The following is a 25,680-nucleotide window of genomic DNA, read 5'->3' on the forward strand; positions in this document are numbered from 1 at the left end:
TAGCAAGAGAGAGAGAGAGAGAGAGAGAGAGAGAGCTGACTCAACATGTAGTGAGTCAGTCAGCAGCTTTGGGAGAACAGCGCAGATGTGGGAGAGAGGGTTCCTTTTCATCATCACATTTTATTGATGAATGGTATTGATGAGAACCCCAAAATTCCTAAGCTAAGATTACGAAGATCTAGAACCAAGACCATCTGGCATTCTTGACTTAAAATTACTCACATCACTCTCTTTACCTATAGCCTCTTTTCAAATTGCAGTCAGTAGTTTTGTACCATGACTAATGAATTGATGAATGAATCCTCTGACAGTTTGAGCTCTATTCTTTATCTATAAAACCGTTTTCTATAACCCAGCTGCAACACTTGAATCAATCAATCAATCAATCAATCAAAAGAAAATTAAACGCCCGCTGTTTTGATCGTGTAGTGATCGTTTCTTGGTTTCTTCAAGCAAAAATATCAAACATTTCCTGGTTCCAGACCTTGAAATATCAAGAATTGTTGCATTTGTTATCTTTTATGACATAAATGAAGAGTTTTGGGGGTTTTGGAATGTTGGTCTGGCCGCTGAGAAACTCAAGATCATTATTTTTGACACACATTTTATACATTCGCTGTCAATTATCAGAATAACTGTTAGTTTCAATCCTTCAAATAAAATCACAATAAAAGGTTTTATAAAGCACTGAATTTAGGACAAATAAAGGTCTGTAATTGTATGCACCTGTGGAGCGGACGAGGTAGCACGGCATGACCAGCACGCACGGACACACACTCACATGCTGAGCTGAAGTATCGCGTCAGGAGAGAGAGAGGCTGCATCCCCAGTGACCACGTAGGTGTGTGTGTGTGTGTGTAGGTTTGATTTAATTCAGGATTAATTAAACCAATAAATTCTCCCTTCGTGACTGCTATAAAGTTCAAGTTTGAGGGAGGGGATGCTGCTTTTAAATGCTCATTTTAAGAAGTCTGAAGCTGCAGTTTGCAGGTGTACTTGTACTGGGTTATTGACAGAGGTGTTCCTCATACCTGCCATCACATTCAAATGAATTAGTGCTGAAAAAACTGTGCACGTTCTAAATCACTGCTTATCAAACAGATTTAATCAAAGCTCAAGATTGCTATGGACTTATTCCAGGGTAGATATGGAATACTGCCTTAGAATTTTCCAAGTGAGTATGCATAAACTGTAAAGATGGTAAAACTGACCTGAATATGTACTTTTGCTTTTACAGTTTCTTTTTTCATACTTTGCTACCTCGGTACAAGTTTTTTGAGGCTGGCTCGAGTACCCATTTTGGTAAACTTAAAAAAAAAACACAAGGCAATATGTCGCTTTTTTTTTTTTTTTTAAACTTGTGATCATGTAACATGCAAAGCAGGACATTTAACAACAAAAATGTCAGCTTGTCAGCGCCCTCTGGTGGAGAATGGTGGCATTTCTGTACTGCAATTTACAAATAAAGCTAATATTGGCTGATTCATTCGAAATTTTTTTGATATGGCAAAACTTTCATTAACATTTTTAAACAACACAAGTGCAGTGAATGAATCAGACAGTGATAAATTAACACGGGGATGGACCGAAAACTGGATTCACAACAAATAAGCAAATGTCCATTTATTTGCTTTTGTTAACTTTAAAATCTTTCAGTCAGATAATATGAATATCCTCTCTGTATTTTCATTCACAGCAGCCACATTCTTGCTGTCATGCATGACGAGTTTTGTTGCATTTATATGATATTTGCTCCATTTTATCACAGATTTAATGGGAGTAATTCCCAACAGGGAAAAGCTGCAAGTTGCTCCCCCATCCGGTGAAACACCGTCACCCTTCACATGTGTACCTGATGTCAGCTGTCGGCCACATCACCGGCCTTCTCTCTCTCTCTCTCTCTCACACACACACACACACACACACACACACACACACACAAGCTGCCCTGTCATCAGCCAATGAGAAGATCCCAGCTTCAAGCTCTTGAGGAGAAGACCTACAGTCAGTGACTTCAGGAGGAAAATCCTACAAAGACGCTACATAAGTGGAGCAGTGTAGCATCGCATCAAATTAGCAGTAACAACCTAAGCAGATGCGATGCACTCTCAGCACCTTAAATGCAACGTTTCTGCAGAATTAGGAGAGGAGATATTAGCGTCCTTCCAGCATCATATCAGCACCGACTTCTTCCAGAGTTGTGCATGAAAGTGGACAGAGTGTATCCGGCCTCGCTGACCTACCTTCCCGTGTCCCCGGCAGAACTTTCCGCTCTCTGTCCTCGGCAGCGGAGCGGAGCGGAGGGGAGGCGGCGCCGGCGGGTGACTGAGGAAACTCAACTTCTTCCACTTCCAGCACCAAAGAGCCGCAGTCGCGCATCAAGTTGGTCATATTTGTAACGCAGAACATCCGGTTGGAACTTTCAAGTTTCGTAAAAACAAAAAGTCAGCTGTTTTGAGGATTGAAACGATTCTCTGAATTGAGAGTTTGAGCTCCAGTAGTGATTCCATCCATTAAATAGATTTCTAACTCCCAAAAATTCAAAGCAAATTTGTTGATCAGTGCACTCTTAGACTAATCAATTCCATCCTAAATTAGCACATAGGTGTGAAATACCCACTGACATTGAATGAAAATAGATATCACTTAATAAATGCTTTCATGTATGAATACAATCAGAAGTAGAAGAAATACTTGAATATTATTACCTGAGGGGAAACTCATTTTCTCCATTCTGTGTATCATTGTTGACTGGACAGCCTTGTTTCATTTCCTCTTTCATGCCAAATCCTGCATGTTGGAAAAAGCACAAGAAACTTGATATGTGTTGAATGTAATCTGTCATTCTCAAGTATCTGCCCCTAGCTGAAAGCAATGAGAAGCATTTTTCTCTGACAGTCAAAGAACAATTATTTCATTAGTTGAATCGCTGAAAAGTTAAACGGTGCTGATGCTTTTATTTTGAAAACAGCTGTTATCCTGTCAGGTTTTGTGTTTGTGTGACTTGATTAAAGTGGAGGCTGCTGATTGGCTGTCTGGTCTGCGACTCCAAGCAAGCAGCTGCAGCCGGTGTGTGTATGTTTTCTCGTTTGACGGGTTTTGTGGGGTCTAAAAACCTGATGTCCACTATACTTCTGAGGTCCCAACATGCTTTGTGTTGCCAAAATTTGGGGCCTTTTTGCAGGTCCAGACACTGAATCAGGTTATGGTTAGGTAAAGGGCAGGAGGATTGGGGATGGATATGTGTTTGTGTGTGCGTGTGCGCGCGCGCGTTAATTTAAGCAGACATTCACAAAAGTATGCCTACCATTTAGTTCCACATATAGATTCATGTGTAGGTCGTATCACTCCACTGCTGTCCTACTTTAGTCAAATAACCTTCTGATTCAAGCCTGCATCCTGAGAGTAGATGATGGCTAGCTGTCTGCTTTGTGCTACAAGCAGGGGCAAACCTATCAACTAAAATGTCATGTTAGGGTGTCCCTTACCTTGGAACTGTGTAGAGCCAAGTGCAACATGTTAACCAAGCCAGAAACTGCTGTTGTACTCATATCTATTGATCTCCAACTTGTGAGCTATAGAGAACCAAGCTACCTGTTTATGCTGTTTGTTGTTTGCTAAGCTAAGCCAATTGGAGCTAAGCTACACCAACCTACCATGGCTGCTAGCTCCGAATTATTCAAGATTTGTGCATATTTTGACTGTGTTCTAGCATTCGTAAAGAGTCGGTCTGGATTTAAAGAACTCAAAGGAGAATAAAGTTGTTGTTTAAAATGAAATTGATTGATTGAAATCAATCATCATTTTTTTAAAAAATACATATGAGCCACCATCTCAGTGGGGCCATTTTTGAAAGACCTCACTTTTCAAAGTTCAGTTTGAGGGTTCAGCTCTAATCCTTTGAATGAGTCGCTATTCAGGCTGCATGGTAATAAATATCAGTTTGCACAAATAACAGTACATGGACTCAACTAAAGTGTACTTCCCTGTGATTTCATGTTGAAACAATATAAATCAGTTGAAGCTGCTGTTCCACCTGTTTCACGTGCACAGAATCAGACTGAGTCTAAAATAACACTTTTAGATTTGGTCTTCAAGTTCAGGTTGGATTTATAGTAGATTCGATTCACGGAAAGGGTTTTAGATAACGCAAATAGCTGGATGGTTAGGGTTAAAGTGAGGAAATGCATCACGTCCTCATTAGGATAGAGATACGGTTTTGTGTGTTTGTAACCCACAGTCTCGCGGCACCTGACGGTGTCATCAAATCCACAGATGCATCTTTGACTGAGAAGCAGCAGCATCGCTCCACACAGAGGTGCAGCAGTGTAAAGTGAGTAGTTTGTGCTTTCATGCGATCTTTAAGTCTTTTTTTTTTTAATTTATTGACGACGCTTATTTGCAATGTGGAAAAACAAAACAAAAAAACCCCAAAACCTATAGTTTCCTTTGCATAACACCACGACGAGGTGAAGGCTAAAGTTCTGACGAAAAGAAAGCAACAAATGTTACAAATTCCAATCCAGGCAGATTGAATTCTAACTAATTCATGATCTATTTCCCCATCCACATTCTTGGACTTGGACACGGAAATGAAACCAATCAAATTCTAAATGTATCTTTAACTGAGTGAACAAACGCACAATTAAGTGTGATAGTTAAGAAAAATTGTGTGTGTGGTTTAGTTTTTTTGTAAATATCAGCTAAAAATTTGAAAAGTTGTGCATGAGAGTAATAAGAGTGCACCACAGTGGAGTAAAGACATTGTTGCTCTGGCATTCAAAAGTAGCAATAAAAATAGCTGCTTTCATTGTGCCTCGGGACAGAAAACCAAAAATTGTTAGGTTTTAACACGCCCTAGACATCTGTGTGTGTTTTATATCACTTGTAACTTTGCTTAAAATGACTGGATGTATTTTGGTCCTGGAGTGAATCATTTCTGCAAAATTTTCCTCTGTTCATCTCACAAATAGAGGCCAAGCAATTTCTGGCTCTTTTTAAGAAACAGCCCTGATATCACCGATTCAAATGAAAATGCCATTAAATTAATCGTGCTGAGCGCAGATTGAAATCTCACCTGGCTCATTTTAGTAAAAAAAAAAAAGAAGAAAAAAAACGGGAATCATAGCACGTGTAGAATTTAATTAGTTTCCATGAACGCAGGAAAACAATGTCAGTTTGGGGAACTTGGAGCCTTGAGCTAACATCAGTGACTTACAACTCCTCCTATGACCTTGGTTTGTTTTGAAATCATCACAAAAATAAATAAAAAAAAAAACACTTGGGGGGGGGGGGGGGAACAACATTTCATTTGAGAGAGAAACATTAGCTGTTAGTGGTCACCAGTCCAAATGTTGATGTATGTTTTGAGGAATGCCTTGAGTTATGCAACACTGGCTAAATTCCTGATAGCACAACCAAGATAATCACGACCAAAAATAACTCCAATCGCTAACAGCCATCAAGGGAATGTTCCTAGTTTGAATCAAATCACGTAATCTAAAGAAAACAGCGAATGTAGTAGTTCACAACAAATGCTTCTCCTGCAGAATGCCTGATGAAGAAAGGTGAAGAGCTCGGTGGTTCGCGTTTAGTCGTGCACCAGAGTTAAATGATGTCATGTAATATAATTAGTCGTAGAGCGTGACCTCGACACGCTCACAGACATGAAACTGCCAAGTATCCCTGCGTCAGTTTAGTCTGACTGGATTTGAATGTTTCGGATTTTTGTCTTTTTGTGTATTTATTAGCAGATGACTTTTTATTTGCAGCCCATTGCATTTGAAACGCAGGTGTACTTGGTGCTTGGTCGCTTCAGACTGGTGCTTTACAAAGTAAAAGTCCGGAACTGAAATGACTTTCAGCAAGTGAGTGTGCTGTTTAAAAAAAAAAAAAAAAGAAAAGAAAAGAAAAAAGAAATATTAAAAATGTGGGGGTTCAAAGCTAATACGCTAGCATAGCAGCATTTTGTTTACAGAGAAACTGTAAATGAACCTGAGAGACTGAAGAGAAAAGAACCTGTTAACACTTTCACATACAGTAATGCATTCTGTGACGAGGGAGCTACACTTTGCCCAGCCGCAGCTGGAAATGTCTGAAACAAATATCTATTTGTCTTTGAATGATGTTTCCTGCCAGCCAGATGCAAGTAGGCCATTATTGAACTTTATTCTTTAAAGATGAATGCGCATAATTGTGTCCGATTTATCCAGACTTCTCATGTGGTTGGGTATTTCTAGCTTGCAGTTTAAAAAATTGTAATTGATTTTTTTTTTAAATCTTCCGCATCTAGCCAGGACTATTCCTCTTTTTCATAGAATAGAATAGAATAGAATAGGATAGAATAGAATAGAATAGAATAGAATAGAATAGAATAGAGCAGTCTCACCTGAGTCCTCTTATTTGACAAACCTCCAGCATTGATGTCCATGCTCAGAATAATAAGAATAGATGAGGTGAGATAAGAAGCTGATTTATTTTCAGCTTTATTAAATTCAAGTGATATGCCAGAAATGTTTCACTTTCACATCATCGCCCAGTGCGCTGCTCATTTCTACGCAGCACACTGGGCGACTTGTGAGTCTTTCCCCACTGCTCATTTGGTAACCCCGTAAAACTTCATCTGAAAAAGTTATATTTTTATTCACAATGAAGGGTTTAAACCCTCCAGGCAGCCAGTGTCTGTCTTGTAACTTCTCCTTTGATGAAAACAATTCCTGGCTTGGTAGGAAATACCACGTAACCTTGTGGGTTGAATGCTGGCTGGAGGACTGTGTTATGTGTCACCTCGCCACTTTTTACTGACATACAAATACAAATTATAGTTTGAAAAGAACATGAAGTGAGCTAAGAATTTCTTGCTATATTCAGAGTTTTCGTCAGTCGTTTGTTTGCTTTTGGTTCCTTTTGTGATGAATGACGACGGCGTGGTTGAATTCACTTTTTCTTGCGGCTCAAGTATTCATAGAAAAGGACCTTTTGAGAAATCACAGAAAAACGGGACATGTCGTTCAGTGTTTTGCAGATGACCAAATGAAAAGCTTAAGTCATTAAAGGTTTAAGTCCTTGTTGTCATCGTATTGTGGATATACAGTTTCAACAAAAGACCCCTGGTACACAGTAAGTCAGGGTGAGCGAAGCATAAGTTCACATCTTGATAAATTTGATGTGATTGTTTGGATTTTTTTTTTTTAAAGGGTCATTCACAGACACACATAACTGATGTTTTTTCTAAATATAAAACTCAAACGTATTCACATTGCACTCACACATGAAGAGAAAACAGCAAACCATCATGCATCACAGGCCGACACCCTCAAACGTGTTAAAAAAAATGATGGAAAATTAATATCAAAGTAGTTATCCATTACTCATCTGTCACTGGTCGATCGTGCTAGACCTTCAAATGTGCTGGAGCTTAGAACGAACAACACTTCCTCACGTACACACTTTAATTCCCTGTGAAAGATCATTTCTACTTCAAGGTTAATTATCATTCTTATTAAGCCATTACACCGCGCGTCTTCACATGTTTCCAATATTTCCACCGCAGTCCTCGATGCAAAGATGCAGGAGACTTCCTCCAACCAACAAGCTAGCATTGTTACTCATCAATAAAAGCAAGTCAGACATCCAAAAATTACAGTTAAATGCAACTTTTATGCTGCGGTTGTAAACTTACATCTACATGCAGCAAACCATGCAATCATCGGCTTGTGATTTTGCATCAAAATGTAGTGTTTGTCCATATTGTGGCGTCTGGAGGTCTTTGTTGTGGTGAGAAAGGCTTAAGGCCACAGTTGAGTCTTTCTTCTTGTGGCAGCTTTGTTTGTCTCTTGGGCTGTCCACTGTGGATGTGGGCAATAACACACAAATGTAGCCAGGAAGCTGAGGTTTCCACTCCATTTACATAGAGTACAAACCCGAGGTAAGAAAGTACAAACGTGGACGACACCGTGATGATTCAGCTTTTTCAAATGCGTGTAAAACTGTGTTGGTTTTGGTTGTTTTGGTTTTTTTTTTTACTGAAAAGTTTAAAAATATTCCACTTCCACTAAAACTGGAAACCATTTGAGGTGGTGGTGAAATTATACAAATAGCCTACATTATAGTTTCCTATCCATTTTCCATCCACTTTACAGATCTAACCCCTTTACACGCATACATCTAACAGATCCCTGCCATTTTATCTGTTCGAACATCATCATAGTTTGGAATTATTACTTCAGATTCTCAACACTTGTTTCAAATGCTTGAGAACAACCTCTCTCTCTCGCTCTCTCTTTATTTGTCTTGTAATTTTGTGTAACCTTGTCAGCTTTAAACTCACAACAGCCATTTGCTGCCTGTTATCTTGTAACCATTTCACACTGCAGACAAAAGCTGCTCGATCGTAATCTTATCTTCATGGCTTTTCTTTTACTGAAGGTTAGACATTTAATGTAACTGTTAACAGTGTTGTGGGATACATTCCCCCCCCCCCCCCCCCCCTTAACAGGGAAAACGTAAAAACTTGAAGTTTCTGAAGCATGAAGAGGGATTTATCTAGAACCAAAATGCACCTGTTCAACTGAACAGTGAGATGCTGGAGAATGGAAGCTGTGAGGGCGGGCTGCAACTTCCTGTTGTGGCTTTTGTCAGCAGTTTGTCAGCTTCATGCAATCTGAAAGTGTGGGTGCTTCAATTCGCTTAAAGCTGAGAGTTCTGGAAGAAGTGTTCTTGTAAATCGTGACACTGATCCTGGTGATAGGGGGCGAGGTTTTCCAGGCGATCTTTTTTACGTTTGTTTTTGGACGGATTTGAAGCAATGAATAGTGTGTTTTCCGTTGTTACACTCTACTTGGAAAATTGATTGCGCTTGCAGGAAGTTGAAGGGTAGATGTGTCAGGGGTCGTTCACATTTGGAGCAATTGGTGTCATGAGTCAACCTACAATCTTTCAACCCTTTTAAAACGCCTATTTTTCAGTTTTCTCCCCAGAGTTCACAACCAGAACTCCAAGCCAAAGCTCCAAGTCTTCACCATGTCCATCGACCCGGCGGCTGAGCTCCCTTTCTACTATGGCAGCATCAGTCGCTCAGATGCGGAGCACCATTTAAAGTTGGCCGGGATGTCCGATGGCCTGTTCTTGCTGCGCCAGTGTCTCCGCAGTCTAGGAGGTTATGTCCTTTCTATTGTGTGGAACCTGGAGTTTCACCATTACTCCGTAGAGAAACTGCTGAACGGGACTTACTGCATCAGTGGAGGCAAACCTCACTGCGGGCCTGCAGAGCTCTGTGAGTTTTACAGCAAGGACCCTGATGGGCTGGTGTGTCTTCTGAGGAAACCCTGCCTGCGTTCCCCGGATACACCGATACGGGCCGGCGTGTTTGACAGCCTGAGAGAAAATATGCTGAGGGAGTACGTGAAGCAGACGTGGAACCTGGAGGTGAATCTGACTCATGAGTGTTTTCAGTGTTTCTGTTACAGCCTCCAAAAGCAAAGGTGATCTTACGTTTCAGACAGTTGGAGAATTTGAGTATGCCTTACCACGGTGGATTCACCAGTTGAGGGACTGATGCATTCATGTGCCCTATTTTCTCACTTTACTGGCCTGATATCTGGCCATGGAGATATTTTTTGTAATTTGTCCAGGCTTTTCTGATATCATTTTCTGCCTCCTCCCTCATCAGCGGCATCTACGGTATCTGCTCTGGATGACCCAAAGAACTCACTATCAGCAGTTTCACATGTTCAGAGTAGTTCCAGTGAAATGTTTCCACAGCCCAGTGAAAATATGTGATTGTTATGTAGGTGAAACAACCTGAATATTCTGTTTCCAGTTACTGAACTGAAGAATCGAACGTGATCGCATGACAGAAACTACAATTCTACACACGCACATTCAAGGAAAACGTTGCTTCATGTTTTTATTGAAACAAACACAGGGAATCTTTGTAAAGCCTAAAATCTGATTTGCACTCAATGTGAGGTCTATCCCTCTGAGAAGCCACTTCAGGGAAGAATCCCGTAGCTTTAAGGTCAATCTCCCGCTGCAAACAGTCACACACTGAAGCAAGTAGACTTTTATCCCTGGTTGGCTCCAAATAAACAACAAAACTAGCTCCAGGTGTGTTAGGAGTTGACCTGCAGCTTTCAGCGGGCACCAAGAGCAACCAGAAGGACTCTGTCTGTGGTAACGCTTCCTCATGCATTACAGGTAATAACCTAAACACCAGCAAGCAGCGAGTCTAAATGTGATCATCATTTTAAAGGTCCCCACTGGAAACATTTCAGCTGTTGTTTGATGAAATTTGCTGCATTTGTGCGATGTGTTGAGTGAGTTTGCAGTGTGTTTCCGTCCAATACTTTGTGAGTTTGCTGCACATTTCTGGAATGCGTGAATTTGCTATTCCATAATGCGGTCTATGAGTTCGTGTTTCTGGGGTGTGACGTGTGAGTTGAAGCGTTTGTGTGAAGTGTTTTATTACTGTGAGTGTCTGAGAGCTTCTGCTTGTGCTCAGGGAGAAGCCATGGAGCAGGCCATCATCAGTCAGGCTCCTCAGCTGGAGAAGCTGATCGCCCTGACGGCCCATGAGAAGATGCCCTGGTATCACGGTAAAATCCCACGACAGGAAGGCGAGAGGCTGCTTTACAGCGGCGTACAACCGGATGGCAAGTTTCTGTGAGTAGCTCACAGTAATGAACGAATGAATTTGAATGTTTGTTCATTGTTGCTGTGTGTTGAGGTTCTTCATGCTGTTGTTTTCAGGATACGGGACAGAGGGGAGCCTGGTACTTTTGCTCTCTCAATGATGTATGGAAAAACAGTTTACCACTATCAGATCCTCCACGACAAGTCAGGAAAATATTCCATGCCGGAAGGAACAAAGTTCGACACTATCTGGCAGGTGGGTTCTCTGTCAGGCTTTTATTTTATGTCATTTCATCGTAAGTTCTGCTGACGGCTTCTTCTCTGGATCTCAACAGCTGGTGGAGTACCTGAAGATGAAGCCTGATGGTTTGGTGACGGCTCTGGGGGAGGCATGTGCCAATAGCAAAGCTGCTGGAAGTACTAAACATGTTTTTATTTCCTCTTTCTTTCAAAACTCCTCACGGTTGTGGGGGGGGGGGGGGGGGAATCGGGGATCTAAAGTAAAAGAGATGGTGGATTTAACAAAGTATATTTACTCTTACATTAAGTAGAGTTCTTAAGTATTAGAACTATTTGAAAATGACTTTGTTTTCGTGTCACTCTCTATTTATTCTATTCTATTTCAGCTCTACCTTCATTTTTAATTAACTATTTTAGATCTTTAGTTGCATCCACAACACACAAAGAGCTGGTGATGTTTTGTTGAAAAGTGAAACACACATTTATTCAAATACAGTTAAAATGATTGAGTATTCACTTAAACAGATGAAATGGAGAAGTCAACTCACAGTCTTGGTATTGCACCTGGCTTCAGTCACAAAAAATGTATTCTGTATTGACACCATTTTGATAATGTGCAGCAGATGGCTGCAGATGTGTTCAATCATGAGTTGGAAGTGAAGATGAAATGAGAGGAGAGTTTGATATCAAATTAAAACAGGAAATAGAAGAACGAAATGGGAAAATGTAGTAGGACTTAAAAACGTACTGATGGACACAAGACGCGAATTGTTAAATTTCACTTCTACATCATGTCACTGCTGCACAAATCTGTTTTCACGTCAGTATTGTTTCATTATATTCACTAAAGATATCTGTCTGTTAACCTTTCAGACACACCAAGTCTTCCAGCAACGGTGAGTGTTACCTGTATCCCATAACATTTAAGCCAGCACTTCCATGCATTTTCTGAGATTCATTTTACTGGGATTCTTTTCAGAGACGGGTCGGCACAAATAGTTACACACCGCCACCTCAAGGTCAGTTGCCCACAGTACAGCAGTCGAGACCAAAGAGGATTTTTTTTTCTGTTGAATGCACTGTCCAATGTGAATAAAACAACAACAACAGAGAAGCTTGGTTTGAAAATGAAAAACTCAAAATTCGTACATCAAATATTTAAAATGAGCTTTAAGAGGTTGTCTGGAAAGCTCCAACTGAAAATCCCAGCCGATCGTCAGCATGCAAAGTACAACTAAAACCTGTCAAATGCCATACAAAACAAAAATGCTCCTTCACACCATGTGTTTTGTGCCACGTAGTGGCACCTTTGGCGTCGAAGCCAGCTACCAGTGTCCCTGCTGGTAATGATCTCCTGCCAATGGACTGCAGCGGCTTCAACCCTTACCACAACCCAAATGACATCAAGAGGTTTAACATCCAGAGGAGTCAGCTGCTGATTGACGAGCTGGAGCTCGGCTCTGGAAACTTTGGCTGCGTCAAGAAGGGAGTTCTCAAAACTGATAAGTGAGGATGGAAATATAATATGAGTTGGAATGAAGGAAGATGTACAGAAGCAGACCTCTACAGAACCTAGAACAGGTGTTCCATCAATGGTCTGATGCTGAACCCAATCTTCCTGTGTTTGTGTTTGTCGTCAGGGGCCAGATAGACGTCGCCATCAAGGTGCTGAAGAGCGAGAATGAGAAGCTGGTGAGGGACGAGATGATGAAGGAGGCAGAGCTCATGCACCAGCTCGATAACCCCTTCATCGTGCGCATGATGGGGCTGTGCAACGCAGAGAATCTGATGCTGGTCATGGAGATGGCCACCGCCGGACCACTCAACAAGTTTCTTTCCTCCCATAAGTACGTCCGAGTAGAAAAATGTTTTTGGGAGTAATATTGACATGTGAGGGATGGATACTGTTTTGAATATTAATATTATGAATTTTTCAAATGCATTAACTTATTTCCATCCATTCTCTCTTTTGCTGACTGAACTACCTGATAAAAACCAAACGTGAGCATCTGTTTTAGAAAACAATGAAAATAACAATAATGAATTGAGTTGCATGGCAAAAGACTCAGCACATAGTGTCAACTGCAGTGCCAAACCAATATAGTGCTTTTGAAGTAACAAGTGTACCTTTTGAAGGAACATCCCTAAAGAGTGTACCTGTAAGTACACAACTGTTCTTGTCTCCTACCTGCATTTTTAAGTGTGTACCAGCAGACTTATGTCATTAACATCCATCCATCATCTTCTTCGGCTTATTCCATACTAGTAAGGGTCGCGGGGGGGGGGGGGGGGGGGCTGGAGCCTATCCCAGCATCTACGGGCGAGAGGCAGGGTTCACCCTGGACAGGTCACCAGTCCATCGCAGGGCCAACATACAGAGACGAACAACCATTCACACTCACAGTCACACCTACGGTCAATTTAGAGTATCAATCAGCCTCGTCCCCAAATTGCATGTCTTTGGACGGTAGGAGGAAGCCGGAGTACCAGAGAGAACCCACGCAGGCACGGGGAGAACATGGAGACTCCACACAGAAAGATCCCGCGCCCGAGCCGGGACTCGAACCCAGAACCTTCTTGCTTTGAGGCCACAGTGCTAACCACTGCACCACCGTGCAGCCCTATGTCATTAACAATAATCCAAAATGTTTAGGCATCAAAATTGTCATTGTAGGAAAAAGAAGACAAAGTCCTCAAATTTAAAGGCAGAATATTTGTATATGTCCATGTGGACCTCTAGAATAAAAGAGTACAGTTGTAGGATTTAAGACCTTTTTTTTAGTGTACTGGATCCTGTTACAGGGTGGCACGGTGGTGCAGTGGTCAGCATTGTCTCCTCACAGCAAGAAGGTTCTGGGTTTGAGCCCCAGCTCCAGCACAGGGTCTTTCTGTGTGGAGTCTGCATGTTCTCCCTGTTCCTGTGTGGGTTCTCTCTGGTACTCCAGCTTCCTCCCACAGTCCAAAGACATCAAGAGGGGACGAGGCTGATTGATACTCTAAATTGACCGTAGGTGTGGCTGGTTGTCTCTCTATATTTGTTGGCCCTGCAACGGACTGGTGACCCGTCCAGGGTGAACCCCACCTCTCACCCAACGGTTGCTGGGATAGGCTCCAGCCCCGTGACCCTTAACAGGATAAGCGGTAGAAAATACAAGGATGGATGGATCCTGTTTTCTCTTACCATTCAAAACCTGTGCAATCTCAGTTCTTTAAGATGAAGTAGATTTTCATGATGACCGGTGCTGTTGCCTCAACAGGGATTCTGTAACTGTGGAGATCATCGTCAACCTCATGCACCAGGTGTCGATGGGAATGAAGTATTTGGAGGAGAAGAATTTTGTGCACAGAGACTTAGCAGCTCGTAACGTTCTCCTAGTAAACAAACAGTTTGCTAAAATCAGTGACTTTGGTCTCTCCAAGGCTCTGGCAGCAGAGGACAACTACTACAAGGTACCTTTGTTGAACTGCAAAACAAGTTGGCACATTCAGAGTCACTGAGAGGTGGGGGCTCAGGGGCTATCAGCTTTTCTACGAACACAAATAGATAGCGTATCTTCAATTGATTGCTTTTTTTGGAAATACTGACCTCACAGTATTATCATGCTTGAGGCGTTACCTGCTCTGATTTCCTTTGTTTCCTGGTTGACTGACCCACATCTAGGGGAAATATAAATGAAAGAATCCCTTGCTCAATGTAAAAACTCGACAATAAGAACTGGTGAGACTACAAAATACATTTTCAGTCTATCACGCTCTGGACACACTAGTTGATTCAGGCATTTGAAGTGATTCGTCATCAAGGACCCTTATAGCTGAGATATTTCGGTTCAGTTCGAGACAATTAACTGTTGTCATGAATATATTTTTGTAAGGGTTTGTGATGTGGAGGCAAGACTCAGATGCAGAATCTGCAGCAGTCAGGCAGGAAATTAAGAATTTATGCATTTTAATGATAAATTCAGTAAAAAATTACCTAAGAGTTATAAGAAACAGGCAACTAAAAGGACCAAATAAAGGGTGTAACTCACAAGTTGGACAGAAAAGCCAGACAAAACAGAAAGCGTAAACAAAGGAACAATGACACAAAGAATCAGCAGCACTAAACTACAACGGGACTAATGAGACGATGAGCTGGAAATAGAACATGAGGGCAGGCAAGGAGCTGATTGGGGAAGAGACGATGGGAACAAAACTGGTTTGACGAGGACTGATTAACTGATAAGGTGCAGGTGAAAACAATAAATGGGAAGGAAGGAAGACAATACACTCTAGAGAATTACATTTTGAAGTAAAACAGCATTTCACCAACCATCTGAAAAAGAAAATGTCTAATGATGAAAAAAACAAAATAAAAATATTCAAATAATTTTGTTGTCAATTTGACAGTTGGGCTATTCATTTAAAATTCCCTAGATTTCTTTCAAAAATGTAGGAGAAATACCATGAATTGAACAGAACAAAATTTCCTGAAAATTTGATAGAAATTTGTAAAAGTTAGAAATCAGAGACCGGGAAATTAGCACTGAAAAACCAAAACCAAAAACCCAGTTCTGAACGTCAGAGTTGGCTGACTGCTCGGTCATTAATGTGCTCCCTGTTGTCATGCATGTTGTGTTGATCAGGCTCGCACTGCAGGTAAATGGCCCCTGAAGTGGTACGCTCCAGAATGTATCAAGTTTTTCAAATTCTCCAGTAAAAGTGATGTGTGGAGTTTTGGCGTCACCATGTGGGAAGCCTTCTCCTTCGGAGGGAAACCTTACAAGGTACTGAATGTGTCTACATCAGTCTATTAAAACAGAAGATACAGTAAATCGCAGACTGCACGAGGATTGTTTCTGAGCATAAACGAGCTCTAAGTGGTTCTTTTTTTCTGTCCCAACTTTGTCTAGAAAATGAAAGGACCAGAGGTGTTGCGTTTCATAGATAATGGCAATCGTATGGAGTGTCCAGCAGCCTGTCCTGAACGAATGTATGCAGTGATGCAAGAATGCTGGACGTACAAGTAAGAAACTGACTGTTTCTTTTGTTTTGTTTCAGATTCATTCAGCTCAGGGATGTCATTTATGCCTGGAGTCACAATCTGCAATTCTATTTCAAGAAATATGAAACATTCATTTTTATTTTGATGTTTTACTGTTTTATAGTTTTTTTTTCATCCTCATTGACCTTTATCTGTATTGCTGTTTATTTTTACTGTATCGCTGTATTTTTATCTGTTAAGCTCCTTTTATTGTTATTCTGCACGAAGGAGCTTTATAAAATTTTGTTTTATGGTTTTTGCCTTTGGCCAGTCATACCTGTTACTGGTGTTCTGAGCCCCTCTCCCTTCTCTCTCTCACCATCAGACACGAGAACCGTCCTGACTTCAAGAAGGTTGAGGAGTCTATGAGATCTTACCATTACTCCATATCAAACAAGGCCAAGCCTGAGGGAGCTGCAGCTGCAGCTCCTGCTGATCCCGATCCTGCTCCTGCTGATCCTGCTCCTGCTCCTGCTGCTGGTGCTGCTGCTGCTGAGCCTAACAAGTAGAGAGAAACAAGGCACATTCTGTCCCACGGCTGCACAAAGTATCCATTCAACTGGTCTTTAAACAACCAAAACAAAGAGCTTTTTATGAGTGACGCACATTGACCAGCTTCGACCACAGCTCTGATACGGGGAAGCTGGCTGAAGTGACAATTAATGTGCATTTGCAACGTCAGTTTGTCAGCCACAAGGAGGACTTCTCTCTGTGTGAATGTTAGTGTCTCTGAACATTGATGACCAAGCTAATATTATACCATGGTGTATATTCTCAGTATACTGTAGATATATCAACATGTGAGTACTCTCATTTGATTCATCTTTATTGACGTAACATGGTGTTAGAATGTCTGCAGGATTTCTTTGATAGATTTGTTTTTGCTGTTGTGTCGGGCTAATGATCACAATTTCCTCAAAGTAAATCTTCATGAAAACCAAAATAGCTGCAGATGAGAGCTTCACGAACATATTATGTGATATTTGTTTTGAAATACCACACAATATAAACTTTTGCTTGTATATAATTGTTAGATATTAATGTCTGGCGCGAAATGGAAACATGTAATACCACAAAGGAGCCTGACGTGTAAGGCTTCTACTGCACTGAACACAAGGCTGTGAGCAGAAACATGGCTGTGAATCATGTGATAGTTACAGCCAAGATCAAAGCGAAGCAGTGGGATGAAAATGGACAGAAATAATATGCTGCCAGCACATGGCCTGTGGAGGAAAAAAAAAAAATTTATAGTTTCCCTGTGTAATGCTGACTTTTTAAGGATGAAACAACTACAACTATTAATGTGAAGCTGTCAGAGTCCCTGGTGTGACTGTTTGCACTGAAAGATTGTCTGTGGAATTTCAGGCAGATCTTTTATCAAAAACATACAAAGAATGTCAAGGCAGGTGCTAGAACGATTTCTCAAATTATGCTTTGATTAAAAAAGATTTGCTGGGTTCTCTGAATATTCCAGACATCCTGGTTTTGAATTACTGTGTCAATCAGAGTAAATATGAGAAGCATCATGTGTCGATTTTTTATTATTATTATTTTGATGTAAAGAAGTTGTTTAAAAAGCATCGTGCCAAACCTTGATGTGTTTGTGCCTTTTCCCCTCCTTATGGTAACTAAAATACAATGTGGTTTAAAATAAACGTGTGATGAAGTGAACGAGGTCAGCCAGGCTGCTCTCTGACCCATCTATAGTATAGCGAGCACAGGCCACGGAAGTAGATGGATTTCCTTTCAAAATAAGACCAAAATTTGAGCATGTCGGTGGTGGTGGAGGTTCAAGTCTAGAAAGAAAATGTGGTTGTGTGCGAGCTTTTAATTTCCACGTTATTTATCCTTTATGTATATTTTTACAACCCGCTCACTTTGACCAATAAAAAGAACTTAATTTTGCTGTGTAAGGAATAAGGTATAATACTCTGTAATGTATTGGTTTTGGCCAAATGGTGAAGCAGAAAGAAAGTAAAATTTATATATTTATTACTCAGAAATAATGTTTCAAATAAATTATTGTCAATCACAGCCTATGGCCATGTCAGACTCAGAACGAAAGAAATCCTGGAATTAGAGCGATCTTGGAATTTATATTTTTTTAAAAGATAATAATGGACTCCATTTGCACATAAGCAATCAGAAATTTTCTTTGAAAGTCCCCAAAGTTGAACACGACCTTTTATATTTTACTGCCAGACAGTGAGTGGGACAACAACAACTCCTTCAATTCCCCCAAAAAACCCTCTTGTTCTTATTATACATCTGGTACTTGTTTAATACTTCTAAAATCTGCTCCTAGTTTTTGGGAAACTAGTAAACACTTCAATTTATGACAGACCTGTTGCAATGCACGGAAGGGTGTATTATTTTGAAAGTCACCACCGGAAGTTGAAGTGGATCACTGTGCTCCTCTTGACCCCCGTATGCCTTTCGTTCGGTAGGGAGGAGTCAGACCTTAGTTTCTTTATTAAAGTGACATGTTTATTGAATTAATTGTATATTTACAACATGAATCGCACCATGTATTCATATAGCGTGATTTTGATGGTGTCGCTATTACGTTATTGATCAGTAACCGGATACTTTTCGATAACATATCGAAGGAAACTGACGGAACAGGAAGGCGGAACAAGTAAGTTCGGGAAAGTGGCTTTCAACTGTGCGATTTCGTCACCGTTTGATCTCCCGTTTTAAACGGTGACTGTCTTTTTAGTCGAAAAATATTTACAACGTGATATTAATCGAGTAAGAAAGATGTTTATTTCTTCTGGTGTCGTTTGTTTTTTGTGGCTGTTTTCTTCAGCAACAAGTCCGACCGAGTTAGCTAGTCCGTCACAGAAACTTGGTACAGTCGTCATGTGCCCTGCTGTTTAATCTCTGGCTTTGATCTCGGAAAAAATGTCATATAAATGTACCGATGTAGCATCTTAATCGAGGTGAGGTGTAGATGTAACGGTTTAGCTACAGGTTAGCGTTATAGCGGCCTGTTAGTTTGCATACAAACGGTGCAACTTCGTTTTATTGTCATTCCGAAGATACTTTAGATTCATGCGGAACTGATGCTTGAAATAGGAAATGAGTCATGTTCGAGCTCACTTGTGGTCACTACTGCAACTTGATTGAACCTCGGGCTAAACTTTAACCCGAATCGTCTTGAATGTGTTAAAATCCCCAGACACCTGAACGATAAATAGTAATATTTTTTTTAAAAAAACGAACAGTCATGCACACGTAATCATTCTATATTTATGCTTTCGCATCCCGACAGTCTGAGCCTAACATTGTTGAATTAAACATATTGTGGTTTAACTCGTAGTCCACGTCCCCTCGTGCTTCCTGAAGCTCAAGATAAAGCAAAATCTGGGACACAGATGTTGATGTTGTGTAATTTCCCTGCTGGTGTATTATATGTTTAATAAGCTTGAGGGACTGTTACGTGGATGAAGAAAAAAAAAAACAATCACAAACGAGACAAAACTATCAGGATAATTGATTCATTTTTCAATCCAACAAGCAAAGACACGCACTGTTTTAGCAGTCAGCTGATGGGAGGCATGTTGACATTTTCCACTCAAGGGAGGCCAATGCTGTGTTTTTTTTGTGTGATTATTTTTTTTCCATCAGACAACAGAAAACCAGAATAATAATAACAACAATAAGACAAAATTTCTGAGCAGACGTGAACACATGATGTCTGCGTTGTCTCTGTTTGCTTCGTTGCAGTTCATTTAAATTGTCATATGTTTAAACTAAAAGTCCAGGTTAAAAAAAAAACAAACAAACGTTATGTGACCAAGGAAATAAGATTTCATCCACTAGCAGACTGTGATTACTCACTGTAGTGTAGTAGCTCCATCCTCTAAGCTATCAGGATTTGTTTGTCTTTTGTGATAGTGGACAGAGTCTATTTGAGCTTCAGACCGTGGGAAATAGTGGTGGGAATTTGTCTCTATTTTCAGACATATTGAATGACTGACTAAAACTTATGGTTAGTTTTCGCTCTGCCGTTTGTAAAACAGGAAACTACTTCTTCTTAGAAACCCTGCGTTTCAGTTCACATCAATGACTTGCATCTATTAATCCAACTTTCACCCTTTCTTTCTCCTCTCCTCACAGACTCAGTTTAAAATAAACATCAGGAGGGTCCATAACAAAAACTCTGCACTGGCTGTTTACACAAACTTTAGACTGCTTCCATTTTAACAGTGATAATTCATTAGTAGCATTCAAACAAATCCCCCTGCTGCCACCACATGCAACCATGTCCATGGCCCTGAAACAAGTCTTCAACAAAGACAGGACATTCCGGCCCAAGCGCAAGTTTGAGCCAGGGACACAGCGCTTCGAGCTGCACAAGAAGGCCCAGGCGTCCTTGAACGCTGGGCTGGACCTGAAGCAGGCTGTGCAGCTGCCCCACGGGGAGGACCTTAACGACTGGGTGGCTGTTCATGTTGTTGATTTCTTCAACCGCATCAACCTCATCTACGGCACCATCAGTGACTCCTGCACTGATCAGACGTGCCCCGTCATGTCTGGCGGGCCCAAGTATGAATACCGCTGGCAGGACGAGCACAAGTACAAGAGGCCCACTGCCCTTTCAGCACCCAAATACATGAGCTTGCTCATGGACTGGATAGAGGTACAAATCAACAATGAGAACATCTTCCCCACCAACGTCGGTAAGTTATATACTGTGGTCCCTTTAACTCCGTAGACTGACATATAGAATGAGGTCACAGGGTGTTTGCCGTCTCGAAGTTGTGTAAAAACTGCAATGTTAGGCTCCCCCGAGCATCTTTGTGATAAGATAACATAATCAATGATCCCCCAGGAACTTAGCGTAACAATAAACTCAAGAGGGCTGAGGGGGCTCCTTTGGGGGGGGACCCACTGAGTCAGACTTAAAAACCCCTGATCTATCACCCATCGATGCAGAAATGCCCAGCATGAGTCACAAGAGCTCAGAATTATTTCTTACTTTTGGTTGTTTTTATTGAATCGACTGTCACAAAACCAGTATTCACATAGAATTTGTCTACTTTTTTATCACACACCTGAGATAGGGCAGTCTAAAGGTACAGAAACATTTTAAAACGCTGTAAAACTGAACAGTTTAGAATGCGATAACAGGACAGTCACGCAAAGAAGAGACAGAATGCAAAAGGAGACTAAACGTGTCATTATAAATATTCGTTTTTCAAGCTTGAGGATGTTGGGCCGTTTCTACTGAATAGATGTCTCCCGTGATCATCCTGAATGTCACCGATAGTTTCTGTCAGACGACAGTTTAGCTCAATTCACAAGTAGGACTTTAAACAGATAGGGGTGGGACAAAATGTTGATTGTGCAATGTACTGTGGTAGTTTTGCGATGTATTATCGATACACTGGCGCCAAACATCAATATTTTTATTTCCACATGTCTTAAATTAATTATTAATGCATCATGAATTAGTCCGATCAGCCCTAAAAACAAATCCAATCAAATGAGACACAGATACTATTCTGCTCAGCGAGGGCCTCTAAAATTCAAAGACTTTGTGGATAAAATGGTTGAGATTAAATTTACATGGCCACGTTTAGGACGTGGCCTACATGCCATCAGTTTATCCATGAAATTCTTTGTTTGCTGTTTTTGATGGAACTTGTCATCTTTAGCGTGTGTGCTCAGCTGTGGCCCCTCAGCATCTGACCAGCCGCTGAAGCAGCCCCAGCCACAGATTTGTAAATGGGTCAGACAATGTACAGCAGGCGGCTAGGAATAGAAACAACCTCTGGTGCTCCTGCCCTCTGGAACAGATTCCAGAAATATTATTGAGTTAGTCAAAGAAAAACAACATGCTAAATTAATCTCTTTTGAACGGAGGCTTATCCTCTGTTCCATGTTGTGTTTCCATGCACATATGGAGGGAGGCTTTTAGCAAGCTGGTCACCATCAGATGGGCCGTAGAGGATGAGACTGGCTAAAAAACACAGAATGATATTTGTATTTTAAATATGGTAGAAATTCTTGATTTCTTCAGAGTACAGTGTCATCCTGCGGTGTTCTCTCTCCGTCTGTCTGGCTCCCAGGTACTCCGTTCCCTAAGACCTTCATGCAGGTGGCTAAGAAGATTTTGTCTCGTCTGTTCCGGGTGTTTGTCCACGTCTATATCCACCACTTTGACCGTGTGAGCCAGATGGGGGCTGAAGCTCATGTCAATACCTGCTACAAGCATTTCTATTACTTTGTCACCGAGTTCAACCTCACGGACCACAAAGAGCTGGAGCCTCTGGTGAGTGACACAGAGGACGGAGTCTGACACCATGATGGAGGGGAAAGCAAACCGTCGGTGTCCGATGCGGTGATGTCAATGATTTCAGTGGATTTATGGTACCTGATCCAAAGCCACGCGGCATATCTGTACATTTGAGGAGGTTAGAGTTCAACATTGAGGATCCAGAAATGACAATCCAGTTCATATCCTCCAAAAATAGTTGGGTTATGAGCCACACTGTCATAACGATCCCGGCGATCTCATTGAGAATTACTACATTACCCACAGTCCTAACATTTAACAGTGACGTCTTTGAGTGCACTGTTGCCATGGATATGTTTACCGAACATGACACTTTGGTTTGACCACTGCAGCGATCTTGTGAACGTGCCTGCAGAAACAGGCTCGGCAACACAAAAATGGCCGTCAGCTTCAGGAAATGTGATAAGATGATCATCTGTTATTTATTATTAACTCTGTTTGAGGGAGTCGGTCACTGGTGGCTCCCCGTCGTGGCACCGGTGAACTGAGCCCTGAGAGATGCTCCTCGTGTTTTGTCCGTGTTCAAATATTTAGCGCATGGTCCAGTATGTATCAGTACACTTCAGCAGTACCACAAATCACAGCCTCCAAGACAGATTATTGAAATAAATCCTCTCGAAGGGAGGATTTATTTCAGGCCCTTTGTATTATTCTGGATTAGAGTTTATCTCTATGTACCTAATAAACAGGCAAGTGAGATTACTGTATGTCACTGGTACCCAGTCTTTCTCAATCCACAACAAAATAATCCACACCGGATGTTTTTTATTACTTTTTTCTTCTTCATAATGTTCTTTCTAAATGTCAAACATTCACTTTCGCTGAAGTGAAACAGAGCTTTGCTGCAAACGATATCCCGTCAAACAAAGTGCCACCACGAGCCATGCAGTCACTGAGCGTTGTATTGATGACGGACGCTCCTCTCTGTGCGACGTGCGGTCTTGTTTGTGGCGTCTCATAGACTGTCAGGCCTGAAGCTCCTGTCGTTAGAATTGTGTTTGCGATAGCGGCGTGAGTCCTTTCACCAGGCAGCCGTTTCCTGTAGCGTTGGTTATTTTTATCGAGTCTTCAGTTAATCTGTAAAGACGCATCTGTTCCTTTTCCCACTAATATCATCTTCTCTCCACGAGCTTACAAATACATATTTTAGGGGCCCCCGCGCTCAGCGCTCCCATCTCTGGTGTTGTTTTGTTGTCGTTTTCTTTTTAACCTCTGTTTTTATCTTTTGCGCTACAGAAAGAGATGACCTCTCGGATGTGCCACTGAGAGAACGCCGCTGACCTATGGACGCTCACGCCGGACAACAAGCATCCGTCCATCTAGAAGACTGCAGCAGAGAACTTAAAGAACAAATACATTCAACAAAAAAAGAGTCTATTTTTATATTTAAGTACTGTAATCTATTTTAGCCGCATACTGTAGGTTTTAACCTGTCGTGTGAGGCGCTGGGTTCCTCCTTAGAAGGAACGTAGAAAACATTCTATCAGAGCACAGTATTACGAGGTGTTTGTCCATGTCCATGCTTTTTTTTTGTTGTTGTTCCTATTTTATTTGAATCTCAAATCATTCCAGCATGCTTCTGCCATTTCTCTCCTTCAAAAACAATCTAAAATAAGTACGATTTGTTACTGTGTATCTTTGAGATCACTTCTGTTGTTACATTAAAATTCTCTACTCTGTTATATTATGGATCGGTATTTTAATTTACACTGATTAACTGAAGCTATTCTGACACCCACCGCCCGACATGCAGAGGTATTAGTCTGTAACCCTCCAGAAATTTGTTATAATTTAAACTGAGAAATCAAAGAGGTTTAAAAGAGAGTTTTTACATTCTCCTTTGTTCAGACGTGTTTTAGCAACAAGCTAAAATGCAGTAATGTGCCTGCTGGTGGCTCTAAACTTATCAAGTCAGTGCTTTCGTGCACTTTGGGCCTCAGGCCATCGGGCAGGTTCTCAGATGTCAAACCTGCAGGTGTTTGTCTCCGATACTCTTGGCAGCTGAAGGTCACACGAGACTCCGAACTCACGTGACAAAACTTGGGAGGCTGCGCACGTTGAGGAGATTCCAAAAATGACCACTTGGTGGCATCAGACTCTCGAATCTGTCCTGCGGGTTGGACACTGTAATCCTACAGTTAATGTAGGCTTTATGAAATCTGCCCGGTGTCCTAGTTACAGTCATGAAGCAGGGAAGTGGAGCCTCTCTTGGACCGATTCAGGTTAATGATTCGACTCAGCTGCTTATATAAGAAACAGGCCAGACTGTACTGATGTGAATACAGAGAGGGTTTGTTAGGAATGAACGCGGCTTTGCCTGATTGGGTCAACAACAGAACTGGTGAGGGCAAATTTAGAGGCTTTTGTTACCAGTCATAATATTTAGGGATTATGTAATTTAAAAAAAGGGTTTTCACAACAACAACAAAAAAAACACCAAAATGAACATGAAACACTGATGAGGTAATCTCACCCTTCAAAGCACCAATACAGTAGTTACATTATTCCATCAAGCGTACACGTCAACAAGTTTCTAGTGTTAAGTTCAGTATTATCAGCAAACAGACTGGCAAGTCAACAAATGGGACCAGTTATGTTATTGTATATCCCGTAATTATCTCGATACACAAGTAGCACTTGTGCAGCTGATCAGGGAGCTTCAGTAGGTTTCGTCCACTGCGTCCCACCTGCGTCTTTCTAAGTGTACTCTCATTTTTTTTTATTTTTGCATGTTGAAAATATGTTTTCTGAGGTATTTCTTCGTAACTTGAACAGAATGTGTTGTACTTTGTACAGATTTGAAAGCGCCCCCCCCCCCCCCAAGGCAAAAACTGGTTTGTTATTTTGAGCTATACAAATAAAATTTGACTTGAGGGTCACACTTGTGTCTACTTTATCGGTCATTTCACTTCTTTGTTAGTGATTTATTTGAATGTTTGATTTTGACCTCAGTTATTAAAATTAAAATATCCCGAAACCTTTAGAGTCTTTGGGTGTATCATGAAGGATTCAGCGATGTATAATTGTATTATCACTTTGTTGAATCATAAAAGTAGCTGTGTGTGAACTGTTGGCTAGGAAGAGTGGAAAATTGCATCAGGAAAGTTCCCCTCTTTAAGACGTTTTAGATGTTTTAACAGCGGTTAATTCTTATGTACATTTGAAATGATGAAGTGAATCATAAAGCTACACATTGTTTCTAGATAAACTCCATTAAACGGGAAGACTAAGCATAAATATAGAGTCTAATAAGTGCTGTCATGAGCTATGACTTATGACAGAAACCAGAATGTGTCAAACTGAATCTCCTTTTTTCACAGCGGAACTGTTTCCTGCTCTGTGTTTCTGCAGCTTGACATGAGTTGGTTGACTTGTTACAGTCAATGTGAATGAACCCACATGATGTAACTATCTGCCCCAATAACATCAACCACTGAAACGAGCTCAGTAGTGCCTGCAGGAACCTGATCCTCTTACGGGATTG

General features: G+C 41.1%; 3 protein-coding genes across 4 annotated transcripts in view; 2 read left to right on the forward strand and 1 right to left on the reverse strand.

The window, feature by feature from the left end:
* Positions 1-2,346, reverse strand: part of adamts10 (ADAM metallopeptidase with thrombospondin type 1 motif, 10) — a 54,321-nt gene extending 51,975 nt beyond the window's left edge. For both annotated transcript variants that reach the window (XM_086225432.1, XM_086225431.1), the window contains exon 1: positions 2,244-2,346. The gene's annotated coding sequence lies outside the window, so the exon portion shown is untranslated. The remainder of the gene's footprint in view (positions 1-2,243) is intronic.
* A 1,924-nt stretch (positions 2,347-4,270) lies between these two features.
* Positions 4,271-20,155, forward strand: zap70 (zeta chain of T cell receptor associated protein kinase 70). The gene is made up of 14 exons (XM_086225434.1): positions 4,271-4,333; positions 8,967-9,426; positions 10,502-10,662; positions 10,750-10,888; positions 10,968-11,049; positions 11,746-11,768; positions 11,852-11,891; positions 12,174-12,378; positions 12,513-12,719; positions 14,130-14,322; positions 15,495-15,635; positions 15,762-15,874; positions 16,218-16,692; positions 20,015-20,155. Exons 2-13 carry the CDS (start codon positions 9,022-9,024, stop codon positions 16,399-16,401), a joined length of 1,893 nt encoding a protein of 630 aa, XP_086081560.1. The 5' UTR covers positions 4,271-4,333; positions 8,967-9,021; the 3' UTR covers positions 16,402-16,692; positions 20,015-20,155.
* Positions 20,156-20,159: 4 nt separating this feature from the next.
* On the forward strand, positions 20,160-25,031 carry mob3a (MOB kinase activator 3A). The gene is made up of 3 exons (XM_086225435.1): positions 20,160-20,577; positions 21,970-22,172; positions 23,433-25,031. Exons 1-3 carry the CDS (start codon positions 20,160-20,162, stop codon positions 23,460-23,462), a joined length of 651 nt encoding a protein of 216 aa, XP_086081561.1. The 3' UTR covers positions 23,463-25,031.
* The last annotated feature ends 649 nt before the right edge of the window (positions 25,032-25,680 follow it).

Source organism: Aulostomus chinensis, chromosome 14 (assembly GCF_037954235.1).
Source record: "Aulostomus chinensis isolate RoL2024-O1b breed Wild chromosome 14, RoL_Achi_v1.0, whole genome shotgun sequence".
NCBI lineage: Eukaryota > Metazoa > Chordata > Actinopteri > Syngnathiformes > Aulostomidae > Aulostomus > Aulostomus chinensis.

Bases quoted from the DNA above. Each gene is read 5' to 3' on its own strand.
- mob3a (XM_086225435.1), top strand. From the start codon at position 20,160: ATGTCCATGGCCCTGAAACAAGTCTTCAACAAAGACAGGACATTCCGG. The intron at 20,578-21,969 runs GTAAGTTATATA...TCTGGCTCCCAG, and splicing joins CATCTTCCCCACCAACGTCG to GTACTCCGTTCCCTAAGACC. The intron at 22,173-23,432 runs GTGAGTGACACA...TTTGCGCTACAG, and splicing joins ACAAAGAGCTGGAGCCTCTG to AAAGAGATGACCTCTCGGAT.
- zap70 (XM_086225434.1), top strand. From the start codon at position 9,022: ATGTCCATCGACCCGGCGGCTGAGCTCCCTTTCTACTATGGCAGCATC. The intron at 11,769-11,851 runs GTGAGTGTTACC...GATTCTTTTCAG, and splicing joins CACCAAGTCTTCCAGCAACG to AGACGGGTCGGCACAAATAG. The intron at 12,720-14,129 runs GTACGTCCGAGT...TTGCCTCAACAG, and splicing joins AAGTTTCTTTCCTCCCATAA to GGATTCTGTAACTGTGGAGA.